At 50.8% G+C, this 19,924-nt stretch overlaps 1 protein-coding gene across 1 annotated transcript in view; it reads right to left on the reverse strand.

The window, feature by feature from the left end:
- The window catches only part of SLIT1 (slit guidance ligand 1), a 160,408-nt gene extending 156,038 nt beyond the window's left edge, over positions 1-4,370 (reverse strand). Inside the window, exons 1-2 of the mRNA XM_046652826.1 lie at positions 4,195-4,370; positions 1,964-2,035 (exon numbers count right to left, since the gene is read on the reverse strand). Coding sequence (XP_046508782.1) covers positions 1,964-2,035; positions 4,195-4,370 — 248 coding nt within the window. The remainder of the gene's footprint in view (positions 1-1,963; positions 2,036-4,194) is intronic.
- Between the last annotated feature and the right edge of the window lie 15,554 nt (positions 4,371-19,924).

A 19,924-nucleotide genomic window follows, 5' to 3' on the forward strand; every position in this document is an offset into this window, starting at 1 on the left:
TATTTTAACTTAAGATGAAATGTTTAGGGTACATATGGTGTTTATGACTCCCCACTTAATCCAACTTTTATGATTAACTGATCCACCCCTGGGCTCTGACCAGCCAGAGGAGAGTGTGCTGGCCATCCACAGCGAGCAGCAGACGCCCCCAGGGACAGAGCAGTCCCACGCCCCAAAAATAACTGCCCCCTGTGAAGTTGCTGGTGACCCACCCCAGAAGAAAGAAACTGGAAAAGAGACAGACTGGAGAAGGGACAAAGTCTGCAGGGACAAGGAGTGACTCAAAACAGAGGGCCCTGCCCCGCCTTGGCTGGCAGCAGCAGGTGTGACGGGGGCCACCTGGGTCTGGGTGGTGTCTAGACCCCCACCCAGCTCTTCTCTTCCCCCAGGGCATGGCAGCACCAGAGCAGGAGTGGGAATGGGTTGGATCCCCATTGGCCTCTCAAAGCCAGGTCGTGAATATGTATTTTGTTCTGAGCCTTTTAAAGAAAACAAACAAGACTAACGGGGCCCCTCATCGCTCCATTTTAGGCCTGGATGGGGAATGCCAAAGAAAGAGCACCTTGATTTTCCTCCAGGCTGCAGGAAGGCAATGAGACAACCACATTCTTTCCCTTTTATTTAATACCTTATTTTCTTTGATATAACAGAGAAACGTGAAGTATTAAGTCATAGTCATGAAAAGCTCAGGCTGTGGAGGCAAAATGATTCAGGCTCTAATCCCCTCTTCTGCACTTAATCACTTAATAATCACTTAACAAGGCAAGTGCCTTAACTTCTGTCCACCTCCGCTTCTCCTCTGGAAGATATCACTGACCATAGTGTTGCTTTAAGGAGTAAATGAGATATTGGGGGGCAGAGAGCTTATCTCGGTGCCCGGCAGAGTAAGGCAGTCAATAGAAACTATAATCATAATTACAAACTCGCTGTAAGAAAATCTACAAAAATGAAAAGCACAAAGAATAAAATTAAAGTTACCTGTTATCCCACCACTCAATGTAATGAGAGTTAGTATTCTCAGTTATTTTTCTCCCCCTGTATTCTGTACACATATCAGTCAACTTTCTTTACACAAATGTCACTTCCTGCCTTTTCCACTTATTATATTATGAGCACATTCCCATGGCCTTAATTGGTCATCAAAAATGTGATTTTATATCTTATGTCTCCATCAGAATGGCTGTTTCCAACTTTATTGTATTTAAATAATGTGCAATGAATATCCTGATATATAAATTTTTAGCCATGTCTCTGATTACTTCCTTAAAATAAAACGGACTTTCTGGTTCGAAGGGCATGAACTTTAGGAGTCTTGACACCTACAGCCAAACCAAAGCAGAGAAATGAGATTAGTGACCACGGTGAATGTGAGTGTCCAGCCCCACCTCATTTATACCTCATTCCTCTTTTTTTCATTATTGCCAATCTGTAATGCAAAAATTGACCAAGATCTATTTTCAAACTCGAAAGCCCTGTAAGGAACAAACCATACAAACCATGCAAATCAGAAACATGCCACCACTTTAAGGCCTGGATGTGCTGTGGCCCCGGCCACCCAAGACAGGCCTCTGCTGGGGCGTCCCTGACGGTCCCCTCGGAACGCCAGTGCTTCTTTTGAGGCCACACAAATCAATGCATAGTGGTTATGCCTGGGGTATGAGATTATAGGAGGAAATTTCATTTCCTCTGTTCTGTGTGGATTTTTTGCCATAACGTATTTTCAGGGGAAAACAACAAAGACAGCTGCATTTAGAATGTGGGGGGAGGACACTCTCCAGCTTCCTCTTCGCCATCATCCCACGATGACTCTGTGACCAATTCCAGGGCCACAGCTGCCCCTGGCTCCCATCAGTGGGCAGGAGGCAGGCTGGGCATGCAGGCCTGTCCCTGAGCAGCCCCTCCTTGATGTCCCCTCAGCATGAGCCCCCACCGCCCTCCTGAGCCTGCACCTATGGATACTCACAGCCGCTCCAGCTCCTTCATGTCGTCGAAAGCCCCTCGTTCCACCACTCCAATCTGGTTCTCCATCAGCTGCCTGGGGAAGCAAAGAGACGAGGACAGCTACAGGATGTTGGACAAGGACTCGTAGAAACAGCTGGCACGGGGGAGTGAAACAGGAGTAGTGCCAGAGATGCACACAGACCCACGTCCTGGCCTGAGCCAACAAAATTTTCTTGCAACTTTGCAAATTTCCTGGCATGGACTCCACAGCACACCCAGCCCAACAGTAAGATGCGCTTCTGGCCCCAGCCCCATGCTGACCCGTCTGAAGCCGCCTGCATGGCAGAAGGCCAGGGGGCACCAGAGCACCAGATCATCGCTCCAAAGGCATGCTCGGGGAAGCCCAGACCCAGGCAGCAGGCAGCAGGGGCTGGCTGTGGGCTGCTGGCGCACATGCCCTGCTTTGACCTGGAGGGCAGGTGTCCAAGGGGCAGAGCAAGGGGAGTTGGCCAGTAGTTGGGGGAGGGGAGCCCATGCCAACTGGGCAAAGCCCACACATGCAGCAAACCCATGCTGCAGTTGGCAGACAACACCACCCCGCCTGCACCCCACTCCACCTGCCCCCATCTGCTGCCCACAGAACCACCTGGCTCCGTGGAACTCTGCACCTCCTCACCACCAACATGCCCCGAAACCCAGGGTGTCCGGCGGGCAGGCAGCACTGTTCACCGACAGATCACTTTTTGCATGCTAATTTTTGAGATCATCAAGTATGTTTTTCTCCCTGCGTTTTCCCCTCTCTCCGCTGAAGCTAGTGGCTTATGTGCTCCCGCAAGGGCCTCAGATGAGGTTGCGGGCAGGGCAGGGGGCAGAAGCTGCCACTAGACACTTCCTCTGCTTTGTTTCCAAAAGTCTGCACTGTTGAAGATCTCCCGCTGGAGGCCTGGGGGCGGGGTGGGGGCAAGGAATGCCAGGAGGGAGGGCTTCCCCAGACTCAGAAGAGGTTCCTAGAGCCTGGGAAGGGGTCAGAGGTCAGTGAGTTCTGGAGCAGCAGAGACCTCTGCCCAGCAGTTGACAGTTATGACCAGAGAAAAGAGCAGCCACAAGCTCCCCCAGATCCCTCAAAGACTTTCAGAGCTACAAAGTCAGTAGTTCTGAAAGAACTGAGGCCCCAAGACCCTTGCACTACCCTGGGAATCCTATGATTGTCTGATGTTGAATTTCCTGCCAGCCAGGTGGGATGCGGGCTCAGAGTCAAAAGTGAGTAGATACCCGGAGAGTAGGAGGGGATGAAGGGATCTACCCTGCCCCTCACTCCTCACCCCTGCCCAGCCTCATGGGTACTTCTGACAATGGCTCCTTTGCTAGCTAGTGGCCAAGCCCAACAGAGCCACACCCAGCACTTCCAATATCGCATCTGTCAGGCACCCAAGAGGAGTCACTTCCGTCCTCAACTGCCCAGACTCTCCTCCCTCTCAAGTCAGGGGGGCTGGGGCCTTGCTGGGGAGTCTTTCAGGTTCAAAAGAACTGTGGAGGCTGTTATGGACTGACTTGTGTCCCCCCAGAATTCATCTGTTGAAGCTCTACCCCTCATTGTGACTGTATTTGGAGAGGGGGCCTTTAGGGAGGTGATTAAGGTGAAATGAGGTCATAAGGTTGAGGCCCTAATCTGACAGAACTGGTGTCTTTATAAGAGACAGGGACCCCAGAGATCTCTCCCTGTGCACACAGAGAAAAGGCCACATGAGGACACATGCAAGGTGGCGGCCATCTGCAAGCCAGGAAGAGAGGCCTCGCCAAAACCTGCCCTGCCAGCACCTTGATTTTGGACTTCCAGTCTCCAGAACTGGGAGAAATAAATTTCTGTTGTTTGAGCCATTCAGTCTGTGGTCTTTGGTTACAGCAGCCTGAGCAGACCCGGGTTTCCCTCACCCCAGGAGAGAGCCAATGGACAAGACAGCCCCATGTGCCCAGCCCAGGCCGTGCAAGGCAGCGACAACTGGTGCCCACGCCATGCCCAATTCTTCATCCAATTCTCCAGCCATGCAGGAAGCAGTGGCCACTCCAGGTCAGAACTCACCATCACTTTCACCCTACCCCACTCAGGGCATCCCAAACTGACTCCATAGGGGAGGGGCCCAGCTGGCCTACAACCATACACACCACAGCCTGGGCTCTGCCTGGGACCCACAAAGCCGTTGCTGAGGGTGGGGGCAGGAGGGAGGTTATGAGGAGGCAGAATCCCATACTCACAGCACTCGTAGCTGCTTGAGCCCCGCAAAGTCATTCTTATGGATCCGAGTGATGTTGTTGCCATTGAGCTCCCTGGTGGAGGAAAGCAGAGAAGGAGATGGTGAGAGGCCCGGGGTGGGCCCCCAGGCCAGCGGCTCAGCTCCAGCCTCCCTCTCCACCTGGCTCAAGCCAGCCATCTCACCAACGGGGCTGCAAGCCTCCCAGCCAAGCCCTGGACCCCCAAGTCTGTGTCAAGGCCCAGTAAGCTGAGGCATCTTTGCAGCAGATGTCCACCAGCAAGAACTCACAGGGCATGGATTCACTGCTGGGAAAGCTGTGGAAACCTGAAATACGGCTTTGCCCTAAAAGAGCTCAGTCTTGTTGGAGAGATAAGACATTCACACAGGAAAGAATTTGGAAACTAGCCAATTGGAGAGGCTATTCAGGTGGAATCCTCACTGAGCCTCAGTTTCCTCATCTATATAATGGGAGTAATAACTGTGTCTACTTCATACGGTTAGTATGAGGCATCAACAAGTAAGGAGCAGGGCCTGCACTTGGAAAAGCCCCCCTTGGAGTTACACATGCTATCATCCGGTGCCACTGGTGCCAACGAGCTGTCCGTATCCTGAGCAGGAGAGAACAGGGAGGGCCATGCCATTTCAGGGAACTGAGGAAGTGGGACTCAAGCTGAGGCCCAAAAGACAAGGCAGATCTGCAGCAAGTGGCATGGAGCAGACGATCCAGGGAAGGAGAACCCCCCGGAGGATGGGGTCGGGGGAGACAAGCTGACCGTCAGAAGTCATGGTAAACAGGGTTGGGGAAGGTGGGTCCAGATCACAGAGGGCCTGAGAAAGCAAGCGAGGAGAGGCAGGGAGCCAGTGAGGCCTCCGGCAGGAGCCTGCCATGAGGTCAGTCCTGCAGGGGGCAGCAGGGCAGAGCCGAGGAGGGGAGGCCGAGCCCACTGTCCACATCCAACCCAGGGCCAGGCCTACAACTACGGTGGCTCCTCCCCTCACACCACCCCAGCCTCTGGCCCTTCCTCCCTTCCAAGGCCACATGTGCTTCTCCCTCAGCCCTCCCAATCATCCCTGGGCACCGTAGACGTGGACACCACCTTAGAAAGACACCATCCTAGAGGGCGTCTGGCCCCCGCTCCCTGCCTAGCCTCTCAGGCAAGCTCCCTCAGCCTCTACGGGGCAGCTCCTCCTCACAGGGGGCCAGTGCAGCCTCAGAAAGGCGGGCCACACCAGGAGGCAGGCACTCCATCCCCAGAAAGTTTTTCCGTTGAGCCACACATGGCAGAATCTCACTCGGGCCCAGCTCCAAACTCAGCTGTCACCACCGCATCCAACCTGTCTCCATGTAGCAGCTCCGCGTTCACAGCCACACGGCCTCCTCCTCTTTCTCACCACTGTCACAGTCACCCGAGTGTTTGGCAACAACCTAAGTGCTCCCATCCCAACACACACACACACCATGTTCAACTGCAGCCCAGTCTCCTCACTGACCAACTTGGGTCAAAGGTTCCAGGCACAGGCACCAGCCAGACCCAAGTCCAAGTTACTTTGAAAAACAGCAAGTTCCCTTTCCTAAAAGTGTTTCAGAAGCGTGTTTGGCCTGATGATGCTCTTGAGTTGCTTCCACCAAGAACAACTTGTTGTCAGTTTTCACACACTCTGGGAACTGGGCTTTGCGTCCGTCCTCGAGAGACGCTGGAAAGTAGTTACTGTGCCCACCTTATAGACGAGGAAAGAGTGGTTGGACAAGGTTAGATGCCTTCCTGGGGTCACCAGTCGGTAAATGACAGAGCAGGGATCTGGACCGTGGCCGTCTGATCCCTCTTCCACCAGGCCAGGCTGTCTCCCCAAGTTGACAATAATCCATTCAACTCTCTCTCTTCCCTTCCCCTGGGCCTGGCTTCTGATCCTCAGAGCAGCTGGGAAAACTCACTCCCTGCTCCCCATCTCTTTCCTAACAGGATCTCTCAGAGGGGCCTGAGGTCGCCCCAAGGTAACAGGGCATTGGTGACAGCCCCAGACTGAACCACTTCCCGGTCTAAACGCTGTGAGGATGCCTTCCCCGCGTAGACAGGCCCCTTTCAAGTAAAGGTCTTTTTTTGTTGAATTATTCTTCCCTGCAGCAGCCACCTCTGAGCCTCGCTCGTGTTGCACCCCAATGTGCTCCTTGTGCAACACGACCGCTCTTCAAACACTGAGAACGTCAACACGAAGCCCCTAAAACTGGTTCCTCCGCGAGCAGGGCTGGTTTCCCTTGGGCTATCCTACTGAAATTTTCATCCCAAAACTAAAGCCCCAAGGAAACTTCGGTTGTCTTATTTTTTCATTACTGTCATGTATTGCTTAATGACGGGGACACATTCTGATAAACATATCGTTAGGCGATTTCCTCACTGTGCGAACGTCATAGGGGGCACTAACACAAACCCGGATGGCACAGCCTGCTACACACTTACGCTATATGGCGCTCATCTGAAGAGACCACCATCCTATATGCGGTCCATTGTTGACCAAAACGTTGTTATGCAGCATATGACTGTATAAAGATACGTCAGCACTGATTATAAGAGCAAAAACGTTAAATGGACATCAACAGAGCATTGACTTTCAGCACATCCGTGAAACTGAACACATGCAGCCATTTGAAATCATCAGTTTGTCTTGACGAGGAAAGCTGTTCAAGACACAGGATGTGGGAAAAGGGTCGACAGACAGCTCGTATTCTATGAGCCGGCTTATGTGAAAACTCACACGCACATCCACACAGGTACATGAGCAGAAAGAGCTCACTACGGCTGTTCGATGAATGTTAATGCCTGTAACTGCTGAGTGGTGGGACTTGAAGTGATTTTAGTTTCTTTTTGATACTTTTCTGCATTGTTTGAATTTTTGTGTATGAGTGAGGAAGATTCACCCTGAGCTAACATTCACTGCCAATCTTCCTCTTTTTTTTTGTTTGTTTGAGGAAGATTAGCCCTGAGCTAACATCTGTGCCAGTCTTCTTCCACGTTGTATGTGAGTTGCTGCCTCAGCATGGTTGATGAGTGGGATAGGTCCTGCCTAGGATCTGAAGCCGTGAGCCCCAGCCACTGAAGCAGAGAGCGCCAAACTTCACTACGCCACAGGGCCGGCCCTTGTTTGAATTGTTTTTTTATGGACATCTATATTTTTATAAGCCAACATAATATTCAAGTTATTGATTTAGAAATAAAAGTAATATATGTACATTATTGAATTTTCTCAGTTTCCCGAAGAATAAAGAAAAAAAAAATCACACATAAACTCATGACCAGAAGGAACCCTCGTTAATATTCTGGAATACTTTCTCTCAAGCCTGTTTCCTTTAGATACAATTTTTATATAGTTGGGATAATTCAACAAATATTTATTGAAGACTTACTATTTGCAAAGCATTTTGCAAGGTTCTGAAGATCCGAGGCTGAATGAGACATAAATGGCATGCTCTCCTTCTAGAATGTGACAGCCTGTTTGCTCTCCACCCAGGATTCTGACTGGCCAGCTACGGGGGCAGTCCCCAGTTCCCTGCTGCTGGAAGAGCTGGGCTGTTTTGATACTGTTCATTTATAAACAGTACTCCATAAAGCTTGGTGGGCATGCGGGGGGCATACATTCCTAGAAACGGAATGACTCAGTCAGAGGTCACAAAAAATCTGATGAATTTTACAATTGTTCACTCATGCCTTCTCATGGTAAACATGGTTTACAAGGCAATTGACTCCAATTATCCATTTCACAGACAGCAAAACTGAGGCAAAGACAAACATGAAGACTTGTCTGGACAAGGCAGGGTCCAATGTGGAAGTCGGGAATCCCTTAGGATGGAATTCCCACAGGGTGGGGGGGGGTGGGTGGAGGGCTCACATTTACCTGCCTCTCTTCTTACCCTTGTGCAGCAGGCTCCACTGTGCAGGCTCCACTGTGCAGACTCCAGGACATTCCTTAGCCCATCCTCAGTCGATTCCAAGCCCTCCTCCTCGATTCCCACACCCCACCCCACCCCTGCTCAAGACAAGACCCGGGACAGGCAGGTAGAAGAGGACGATGGTGCAGGCACTGGAGCAGACACAGCCTCTCTCTTTCCAGAGGCCCTGCTGGTGGCTTCCAGGCAAGAATGTCCATGGAGGCCCAAGCCCCACCAGCCCCCAGCCTCCCCCATCAGCCCTGCTCTCTAAGCCCGGAGCTAAGTGCCTCCTCTTGGGGAGAGCCCTCAAGAAGGCAGCCTGGGAGGCAGAGGCAGTCCTCATCAGGCGCCTGGGTCTGAGGCTGCAGTTTAAGGAGGCATTATCGCCACTCAGGCCGAGAGAATGACCTCCTGTGGGTAGCCGGCCCCCTCCCCCTCAGCAGGGCGGCCCACTAGGATGGAGTGTCCAACCTGGCCCAGCCACTTCCCTCCAAACCCTCACCGGAGGCTGCTGGAACGAGGCACGGAGGTCATTTTTCTCCAGCACCTGTTTCCTCCAACAGGTAGTCCCCGAGTGTTGCCCTGGAGACCCCCCTGCCCAGCAAGCCACCTGGGATAAATGGCAGAAGCTGCTTCCACCTTAAGACCCTTGCAGCCGGAGCAGCCAAGCGGGGTGGGCCTTCTGGGGCAGTTCCCAGCCTCCGTTTCTCAGGAAGAACCCAGGATACAGAGCTACCCTGGCCTCCCTGAGGCTCTTGCCACCAAAGCCCACATCCACCACTTCTCCTTATTGAGCACCTACTGTGTGCAGGCTCCAAGCCTAACTCCCAGCATGCTTCATCTCATTTCACCCTCCCAGCAACCTATGAAGTGAGTCACATTCTCCCCACCTTGCTGATGAGGAAACCAAGTCACAGACTGGTGAAGCAATTTGTCCAATGCCACACAGCTAATAAGTGGTGGGGGGGGCGGGGGTGGGACGAGACCAGGCCATGTGATTCCACGTTCTTTCCCCTACATCACAAAGCCTCATGTTGCTGGACCCTGTCGAGTGCACCCCTCACCCTGAGGGTCATGCCTTGGACAGAGCTGAGGAACAACCTGGATGCTCTGGATAGGACACAGTGGGGCACCGAGAGCAGTGCTTGGCACACATAAGTGCTCTCTATTTCAGCATTATCTGCCGCGATTATTTTTACTACTACTGTTGCTGTTGTTGTTGTTGTTTTCCTCAAAAACCATGGCTCCACCAGGAAGGTGGTGTCCCAGGCTCAGCTCAGGCTGGTGCTGGACTGGCTGGGCCACGCTGAGCGACAGGAGTCAGCTACTCACGCCCTGCAGGTCCCAGGATGCTAAGGCCCAGGGAAGACACCCTGAGACCGTTCTCTCTCTTCCAAAGCGATGAGTCTGCACCACCCTTCTCCTGCAGGAGGAAACACAGGCCAGCGGCAAATGGCCCTGATTTCCATCCGTTCCTGTGTGGTCCTAACCTGAAAGGAAAACCTTGGTGGTGAAAGACCTTGGAGAAAATCCTCTGAAGCAAAGTTACCAAGGAAAAAACAAAAACACACCAGGATTTCTTGAATCCTCTCAGGAAACAAGAATCTGATCCTCAGCATCTAAGTGTTTGTGATAAACCGAAAGAAACCCTCGATTTCCTAGAGCTTCAGGAATAAACAGCCTGGGCCCCTCAAGGGGTGTTCTGGGGGCTCCACGCGCTCTGCAAGCATTTCTCAGCCAGAGCTCCAGTCGCTCCTGGTGCTGGTTCCCAGAGGGCCCGGACATTCCCACGGCGCCCCAAGCCTGCAGCGGCGATGCAGAGACCCGGGCTGCCCTCCGAACCCTTTCCTGCCCGGTCTCCAAAAAGTACACACGCCCACTCTGACTGTGGCCGAGCCAGGCCTCCAGCTGGGGAGCTGCACGCCTCCGTGCTGGCCTTTGAAATCCTCCCCTCGCCAAACCCACAGCGCTGAGCGTCTGCAGAGGCAGACGGGGAGCTGCATAAGGGAAGAATTGCCCTGCCCGGCCGCCACCCAACAGCACTAGAGAAGCTCCCATGCTGAACCCCACGACTCTCCGCCAGGGCGGCCCGCAGAGCCACCTAACCAGGCACCCCACGTTCACTCTGGCTCCCCTCCAATCTGCTCTCCAAGTCACAGCCAGAGTGATCTTTTCAAGATGCAAATCTGATCATGTTGCTCCCCACTTAAGCCCTTCCATGAATCCCCATCGCCCTTGGAATCAACACAAAACTCTGCTTAACAGGAGCTACAAGGCCCGCTGGCCTGCCCCCTCCTCCCTGTTCTCATTCGCTCCCTCCTGCCGTGGGGCCTTTGAACGCACCCTCCCTCCTCTTTGCCTAATAATTTCAACTTTTCCTTCCAGTGATCAAACCTCCCCACCACCCCAGCCCTCTCCTCAGCAGCACAGAGCAGGGGGCAGTTTTATATGCATGTGGGGGCTTCCTTGACAGATGTCTCAGCCCCTTACCCAACGTGAGATTATAAACTCCTTGAGGGCATGGAAAGGGGCAGTTTTTCTCATTATTGTAGCCCCGGAGCCTAACACCGTACATGGCACCTGATAGATGTTTCAGGAAGCATTTCCTGAATGCATGAATAAATTTCTATTAAACCCGACACATTCCAAATAGCATTGGGTTGAGGGTTTTCCATGCTTCCCGGCTCCCCAACTCAAAAAAATAAAAAAATTTTAAAAACACCTACACTCATTAAGAAATGCTCTCCCCCAATGGACATCAGCCAAGAGAAGCTCCACACACAGAGGACGCTGCTGCTGTATGGACAACCCCTTCGCAGCGCGCGGGTTAAAAGACTAATTTCTCCTCAGCTCCTTTCGTAGGAAAATACCAGCCCCCAGGGCTTCAGCGGCTCTGCTCCTCCACTTCCACTGCCTCAGGGCCTTTGCCCCTGTTGCTCCCTCAGCCCCGAACAGCCTCTCCTCCTCACCTGCCCACCAACACATGCAGCTGGCTCACTCCTAGCATCCTTCAGGCCTCAATGTAAATGTCCCCCACCCTCTAAACCAGCCTCCCCAAGCAGATGTCCACTTAGCTCTCCTCCAGAGCCAGGATTTTGATTCGGAGTTGTGTGAGGTCCTTTGTTAAAGGCCAGTCTCCCCTGCCAGGCTGGGAGGGGCAGAGGCCTCATCTAGTTCCCTCACTGCTGGATGCCCAGCACGTGGGAGGGGGCCTGGCACACACTAGGTGCTCACTAAATGGAAGCCGAATGAGCAGTCCTGCCCGCTGAGCCGGGCTGCTGCAGGCACATGCTCCCGTCAGCCAACCAAGCCTTTCCCACGGTCTTCGCGCCTCCGCGGGTCCTGATCCAAAGGCTCCTCCAGCCTCGCAGCGGAGCCCACAGGCCTGGCGCCAACCCCAGTGCTGGGACCACCCTCCATGTGACAAGTCAAGAAGCCCCAGGGCTGAGTAGTCAGGGGCCCGCGTCAGGGCAGATTTGCTCCGGATCCCAATCTGTCCCGCCTCCCAGGGACCCATCTTGTCTCCTTGGCTTGAGTAACAGCAATATCCATACAAACTGTCACAAACAAACCAGCTCGTTTCAGCCTCATGGCTGAAGCACCTGTAGCACCTGGCTCAAAGGTTCATTATCAGTCTCCACTTACAGAGGAGGAAACTGAGGCACAAAGAATTTCAGTAACTTATTCAAGACCAACCAGCTGGTAAGTACGTTGAGGAGGTTAAGACTTGAACCCTAGCCAGTCTGACTCCAAGGCCCAGCTCTTTTTTTTTAATTTTAATTCTTAATTGCGCTAAAATATACAAATATAAAATTTACCATTTTAATCATTTTTAAGTGCACAGTTCAGCAGTGTTAAGTATATTCATATTGTTGTACAACAGATCTCCAGAACTTTTACATCTTGCAAAACTGAAATTCTGTACCCATTAAACAATGACTCCCCTTTCCTCCTTCCCCCTTGACCCGGGCAACCAGCATTCTGCTTTCTGTCTCTATGATCTTGATTACCCCAGGTACCTCACATAGCAGAATTATACAGTATTCGTCCTTTTGTGACTGGCTTATTTTTATTTAGCATAATGTCCTCAAGTTTCACTCATGCTGTAGCATGTGTCAGAATTCTCCTCCTTTTTAAGGGTGAATAATATTCCATTGTACATATGTACCATATTTGTTTATCCATTCATCCATCGACGGACACTTGGGTTGCTTCCACCCTTTAGCTATTGTGAATAATGTCGTGAACATGCTTGTACAAATATTGACACTGGCTCAACACAAGGTTGACATAAGGGAAGCCATATTGTAGAAAAGAGACCATATTGTAACTTTGAATGACCTCTGATTAACTAGCACAGCTGGACGTGCACCCTCCAGGAGATGTGCATGCTCTGTAGATTTAATGGCCCCTCCTAGCTGCCAGAAGTTGATAACGTTGCTCGTTTGAGTCTCTAGGAATGTGACGACCCTTAGATGGAGGGGTCATCATGGATATGCTGATATCCATGACAACTGAAAGATCTAGCATGGCAACTCACAGTCTGTAACACCAGAGGGTCAACATTCCTAATCCCTCCCCTGTAACGCACGGGTCTGGGTTCAAGACTAACGGCTTCAAGATTTGCGGCTCCTTAAGACGGTTCTTTAGGATGCTAATTGACCATCTTCCAATTTGCCAGCTTATGGCTTAACAAAACGCCCTTTCTCTGACACCATCTTGCCTATTGACGGATTGACTTTTGTCTAGCAGTAAGCAGATTGTGCCCTTGGCACGGTAACAATATCTTTGAGACCCTGCTTTCACTTCTTTTGGGCACATACCTAGAAGTGGAATTGCTGGATCATATGGTAATTCTATGTTTAATTTTTTAAGGAATCATCATACTGTTTTCCATAGTGGCTGCACCATCTTACATTCCCAGAAACAGTGCACAGGGGTTCCAATTTCTCCACATCCTCGCCTACACTTGTCATTTCCCATTTTTTTTACAGTAGCCATCCTAATGGGTGTAAGGTGGTCAGACCCCAGCTCTTAACCCCAACTTGATGGTGGATTCTGTTCTGAGGCCCAGACTGCACCCCAGTCCCTTCATTACTGAGGCCCAGCTTTGCCCGTGCCAATCCCCTTCCCAGGTCTGGGGCCCACCCCAAAACCACAACCCTGCAGCCAGGACCCCACTGCCAGCCACCAGGCCTCCATGTCCATTGCCTGCCAGCAATCCACTCACTGCCCACCCCAGGCCCCTGAGAGGCTGCCCGGAAGCCAGCTCCCTGACACTGACCACTGACCTCCACCTGCACCACCACCTCCCTGCATCCCCTCATTGCTGCTCACCACCCCACCCTCAGGCTGGACACCCCTCCCTATGCCAGCCTGCAACTGGGGTCCACCCTGTAAAAACGTGCAAGCGGGAATCAGTTGTGGCCAGTTTGCCTTTATGGCCCCAGTGCTAAGCCTGACAGGGGTTTTGTAGATGCTCAATGAATGTCTGATGAATGAATGAATGAATGAATGAGTAAATGAATGAATGAGTGAAAGAAGTCAGGCCTTATTAAGATGTGTGGAGTGGTCGTCAAGTTTAAGAACTAAACACAAACACATCTCAGAGCCTCAAGATTCAAGGACCCTCAGCGCACCACTTACTAGCCTGCTGTTTGACCAAGAGCAGATGACTCCCCCTCTCTGAACTTTCTCCTCATCTGCAAAGTAGCAGTAAGCAATACCTTCATCCCAAGATGAAGGAGGAGGAAAAGGGCGGACGTGGGTAAAGCATCCCACTCCGGGCCTGGCACAGGGTTGGGGGGCTCTAAATGGTGACCACCAACACCATCAAAACTCCCCCTTCACTGTTGTTCTCCTCAGTTCTTCTCTGACCTGTCACAGGACATCTTCTCTGTCTCTCCCTATCCCCAAGGGCTCTGGCTCCTCCCTTCCACAATCGCCCTCGACTCCCTCTGCCCTAAAGGGGTCTCCAGTTCACCGGCCCCGGCCCCTACGCTGCAAACAACTCGGTCCCGAGCCCACCCGCCTCTGAGCACCTGTGCTTGTTCTCTCCTCCCCAAAACTTCCTCACCACCTACTCACTCCCCGACCATCTGCCTTCCGCCTGCCATTCTCCCAGGAAACCGTTCTGCCCTGCTTCACCAGTGACCCCCATCACAGTTCCAGAAGCTTTCCTTGGCCCTCAGCCTCAGACAGACTGGCTGCCCTCCACACTGTCGGCCTTCCTCCCCAACTCGAGACTCCTCCTTTGGCTTCGGCAGTAACTACTCGCCCAGGTTCCAATCCACAAATGTTCAGCCGGTGCTCCCCTGTGCAAAACAGGGCAGGAGCCCCTCTCGCCTCTCCACCATCTCCTCCCGTGTCACCTTCCCTTCCTCCTGCCCTCTTACTGTGGGCGGGAGCTGAAGGCAATCCTCAGGAGTCTTGGAAGGATGTGCTTGCCTCACCAGGAAACCCCAGCACCAAGCAGTGTCTCTCAGATTGTGTCCTGGGCACCTGCCACATCCGACTCACCTCAATTGTCTTTGCCAAAAACCAGCTGACTCAGCATCTCTCAGACAGGCCTGGAAATCTGCATTTCATAGCAACTTCCCAGGAGATTCTTATTCCCATTGAAGCATCTGTTCCACTGTCCTCAACCATTTCCCCAGGAGGCCCCCACAACCGTCTCTCCAACTGTCTCTCCAGCCTGAACACTCTACAGAGTAACCATCCCCCATTCCTACCTCGAGGGTCATCTTTTCCACGTAGCTGTTTATTGGCGATTCAAATAAGACAGGCAAAACCCAAGTTCATGGCTTCTCCTCCAGCATCAGTCTCCCTCCCAGCTTCGCTCCATTTACAAGCTCGTTCTCCCAGGCTGGAGCCAGAGGGTCCCCCATGACCTTGCGCCCTCTGCGCCCTCTGCCTCGCTCCAGGTCCGCTTCCCCTCATGCTGTGGCCTCTGCAGCAGCCTCCTAATTCTACAAGGACTGTAGCATTTCCTGCTGCTGCTATAACATATTGCTACACGCTCAGTGGCTTAAAACAACACAGACTTATGATCTCATGGTTCCAGAGATGAAATATCCAAAATCAGTCTCACAAGGTTCAAGTCAAGGTATGGGCAGGGTTGAATTCCTTTCCGGAGGCTCCAGGAGAGAACCCATCTCTTGCCTTTCCAGCTTCCAGAGGTCGCCTGCATTCTTTGGCTTGTGGCCCCTTCTCTGCATCACTGCAACCTCTTGCTTCTGTCCTCACGTATTTCCTACTACTGACACTGACCTCCTGCCTATAGGGACCCTGTGACGACATTGGGCCCACCCAGATAATCCAGGATCATCTCCCACCTCAAGAGCCTTAATTCAATCACATCTGCAAAGTCCTTTTCACCCTGTGAGGTAACATATTGTTCCAGGGATTATGATGTGGACATCTTTGGGGACCATTATTCAGACTACTACAATGACCCTATTTTCTAAAGCAAAGATCAGAACTATGAAACATCTTACCAAAAGTTAAAAAAAACTCATCAAACACATCTTTTGCGCACCTACTAAAGACCAGGAGGACACAGTCCCTGCCCTCAGGAAACTCAAAATCCAAGGTGCCCATCAAACAAACTACCTGCTTAAAAAGGATTAAAAGTCTCTTCCCTCCAGAAGAATTCCAATTAATGAATGTAGAAGAAATGAGGGAAACAGAAAGTCAAAATTGGATAATAATGGTTGCAGGCAAGATCCATTAATGGATGCTAAAATTAGTAGGTGAGAATTTGAGGACAAAAAGGACCTTACACAGTCTCAAAGTCTCTCCCTCCAAATACTGCAATTGCAATTTGCAATTCCAAAGGCAAATGGAAGGACAGTAACGTTACAGTGGAGAAACCCGCCAAACACCACCTTAACCAAGAGATCAAGGTTAACATCACCAGCAATGAGACGTGTCGACGTCATCGACCCCCCGATAGGATGTTCTGAGAAGGACACATCGCCTCTGTGTCATTCTTGTCAAAAATTCGTAACCTCAATCCAATCATGAAAAACAGCAGACAAAGCCAAACTGAAGAACATTCTACAAAATAACTGACCAGTCCTTTTCAAAAGTGTCGAGGTTGTAAAAGACAAAGGAAGACGAAGAAACTGTCACAGATTGAAGGAGACTGAGGAGAAATGACAACTAAACACAATGCGGAATCCTGGATTGGATCCTGGAACACAGAAAGGACATGAGTGGAAAAACTGGTGAAATTCGAATAAAGGCTGTAGCCTGGCTAATAGAAAACTAGGTTTCTTAGTTTTGATCATTGTCTATGGTTAAGTAAGATGTTAACACGAGGGGAAGCTAGGTGAAGAGTGTATGGGAACTCTCTCTCTACTCTTTTTACAACTTTTCTGTAAGCCTAAAATTATTTTAAAATAGAAGTTTTAAATTTTTTTAAAAAGGATAAAAATAAAGCAAGGACAGCAAAACCACTGTCACAGAAAAGCCAGAAACCAGTCACCATAACCAACTGGTCTCCTCACCGCCAGTTGGTCTCTCCCTCCATTCATTCTCCACACCAAAGCCAGGCGACAGAATGTCTTAAACACCATCTTGCACTTGTCACTCTCCACTCAGAACCCCAGGGGGCATGTGCTCGAATGGTCTTGTCAAAAGGACACAGGAGCAGCTTGAAGGGGCTCCCACTGGCCAAATGCGGGATGCTCTGAACATCTTAATAAATAACGATAGTAACAAATTATAACCCAAAGAACACAATAATAATCCGCGAGTCCATGCTGTAATAAACAGATAAACAGATGGAGGAGAACGGAAAGATCTTTCTTAAGGTAGAATGCCAACTAATAAATAGAGAAGAGATAATGGAGTTAAAAATTTCCCATCAGTGGGCACTAAAACTAGTGGGTGACAGTTCGATGAGGAATAGGATATTCATGGAGCCTCAAAACATCTCCCTACAAATTACTTATTAATAACAAAGGGGAAAACAGTAACTTTTCAGCAAAGAAGCCTGGCAGACACCAACTTAGCAAGTAATCAAAGCTAAAATCACCAATATTGGGACAAGTTGACGTCCCGTGTCTTCTGACATGACCCACTGAGAGGCCACAACATCACCTATTAGCATTCCTGCCCAAATGCATAACCTGAATGGAGTCATGAGGAGAGAGCAGATGAAGCCAAATTGAGGGAGATTCTACAAATTACCTGGTCTGTATTCTCTACAAATGTTAAGGTCAAGAAAAACAAAGAAATGCCAAGGAACTAGTCCAAATTAAGGGAGAATAAGAGCCATGACAAGTAGATGCCATGTGTGATCCTGGACAGGCTTCTGGACCTGGAAAAAAGATAGCCACAAAAGACATTATTGGGACAATTGATGAAATTTCACTATGAACCACGGAGGAGATAATAGTGTTGTATCAATGTTAAATTTTCTGATTTTGATAGCCTTATTGTTCTTAAAAGTACACACCAAGGGCTGGCCCCGTGGCCGAGGGGTTAAGTTTGCGCGCTCCACTGTTTCATTGGTTCGAATCCTGGGCGCGGACACGGCACTGCTCATCAAACCACGCTGAGGCAGCGTCCCACATGCCACAACTAGAAGGACCCACAACGAAGAATATACAACTATGTACTGGGGGGCTTTGGGGAGAAAAAGGAAAAAATTAAAAAATCTTTAAAAAAAAAAAAGTACACACCAAAGCATTTAGGGAGAAAAAGTGATAATGTCTCCATCTTATTCTTAAATGGTTCGGAAAAAGAGTGTGTGTGCACGTGTGTGTATGTGTGTAATATATGAGAAAGCAAATGGAGCAAAATATAAACAATTAAATCTGGATAACAGATATACAGGAGTTCCTTATATTTTTGTTGCAACTTTCCTGTAAGTTTGAAATTACAACAAAACAAAAAGTTATAATAAGCACAAGAGATCTTTTTGGATGACGAAAATATTCTAAAATTGGATTGTGGCGATGTTTGCACAACTCTGTAGATTTAGTAAACATCATTGAATAATAATAAAAAGTTTTACACACACCCCCTCTGATGGCTCCCCATTTCCCAGCCCCATGGCCCAGTGTCCAGCCATTTCTGCAATCGCCTCTCAGAACTCAGCAACACAGATGTTCACCCCTCAGCTGGGTCTACTCCTCACTCTTTTTCCCAAACATACGGCACCCCCTTCTGAAGGCCCTCAGGTCCCCTTACCCTCGCTTCGCCTCTCTCCTTACCTAAGCCACGCACAACGTCAAGGCCCCATGTAAACCCACCTCCCCAGTCACCGCAGGGATCCGACTCCTGATCTTTACTCCCATCTCCTCCTCTCTAAGGACAATGGGGCACTTCCTACCTGCCAGACATTAGTCCAGGCACTTGGAATATGTATTACAAATGGAATACGTGTTACACTTACATATGTACACACTGCGTTACACGGAATACAGCAGTCCCCCCTCATCCAAGGGATGTGTTCCAAGACCCCCCAGGGGAGGCCTGAAACTGAAGACAGTACCAAATCCTAAATTCACTACGTTTTTTTCCTATACATACATATTTGAGATGCAACAGCAAAACTAGCACGAATTTCTTTTTCCTTCAAATTTCACAGACAGGAGATTTGTTCTTACCGTACATCTTAGTAAACTCAGCATATGATTTTTTTTCTCTTCTTGTTAAGTCAAAAACTTCCACCTTTTCAACTTAAAGGAAGCACTCTAAGGCTTCTCTTTGGTTTATGAGAATTGCCAGCATCACTGCTCTTGCACTTTGGGGCCATTAGTAAGTAAAATAAGGGTGACTTGAACACAAGCACTGCGATATCGTGACCGTCGATCTGATAATGGAGTGGGCAGAGGGACTAATGGGCAGATAGCGAATACAGCGTGGATACGCTGGACAAAGGGATGACTCACGTCCAGGGCAGGACAGAGTGAGACAGCAGGAGATTTCTTCATGCTGCTCTGAATGGCAAGCAATTTAAAACGTAGGAATTGTTTATTTCTGGAATTTTCTATTTAATATTTTCAGACTGGTTGATTACCACTGAAACCGAGGAAAGCGAAACCGCGGATAAGGCGCAAACTTCTGTATTTCATTTGCACTCACAGCCCTCCGAGGTAGGTGCAGGTAAGTCCTATCGGTGGCCCCATTTGACAGACAAGGAAATCGAGTCACAAGTGAGCCGGCCCAGATCTCTCAGGTGGGAGTGGATGGAGCCAGGATTCAAACCGCGCCGTTCTCACACCAAAGCCTGCGCCGGCTGCCGGGGTGTCTCCGGCCCCACAGACGTCCTCACACATCTGTTCCTTTGCAGGCGGACCTTTCTCTCCGGCCAGGCCGCGAGCTCCCCGAGGACCTTTCTCGACACTCCGCCCGCGGCAGGTGCCCAACAGCTGTTTGTCCGCCACAGGCTGGCTTCCAGAGGGAGGAGGAGGGGGGCTCGAGCGCCATCGAAAAGAGAGCCAATTCCGCCCCCGCCCACCACAGCCCAGCTCCCTGGCTGCCGCCCAAGGCCCGGCCGTCATCTGCTCCGGGTAATAAGTATTTGTATGGCGATAATTACAGCATTTGGGAAGAAAATCCCATTAAGCGAGAGCCCCGCCGAGCTGCTAAGCCGGCACAGAACTGGAGGCGGCAACTCCGCCAAGCTCCCGTCTGCTCCCAGCAAGGCAGGAGCTGCCTGGCCCCGCCGCCCGGCCCCGCCGCCCCTCTCCCGGCCCCAAAGGAGCACGGCGCCCCTGCCGGCAGCCTCGCGCAGCCTGGGCCGCCACAGCCCCCCCCCCCCCCCCCCCCCCCCCCCCCCCCCCCCCCCCCCCCC

This window comes from Equus quagga, chromosome 2 (assembly GCF_021613505.1).
Source record: "Equus quagga isolate Etosha38 chromosome 2, UCLA_HA_Equagga_1.0, whole genome shotgun sequence".
Lineage (NCBI taxonomy): Eukaryota > Metazoa > Chordata > Mammalia > Perissodactyla > Equidae > Equus > Equus quagga.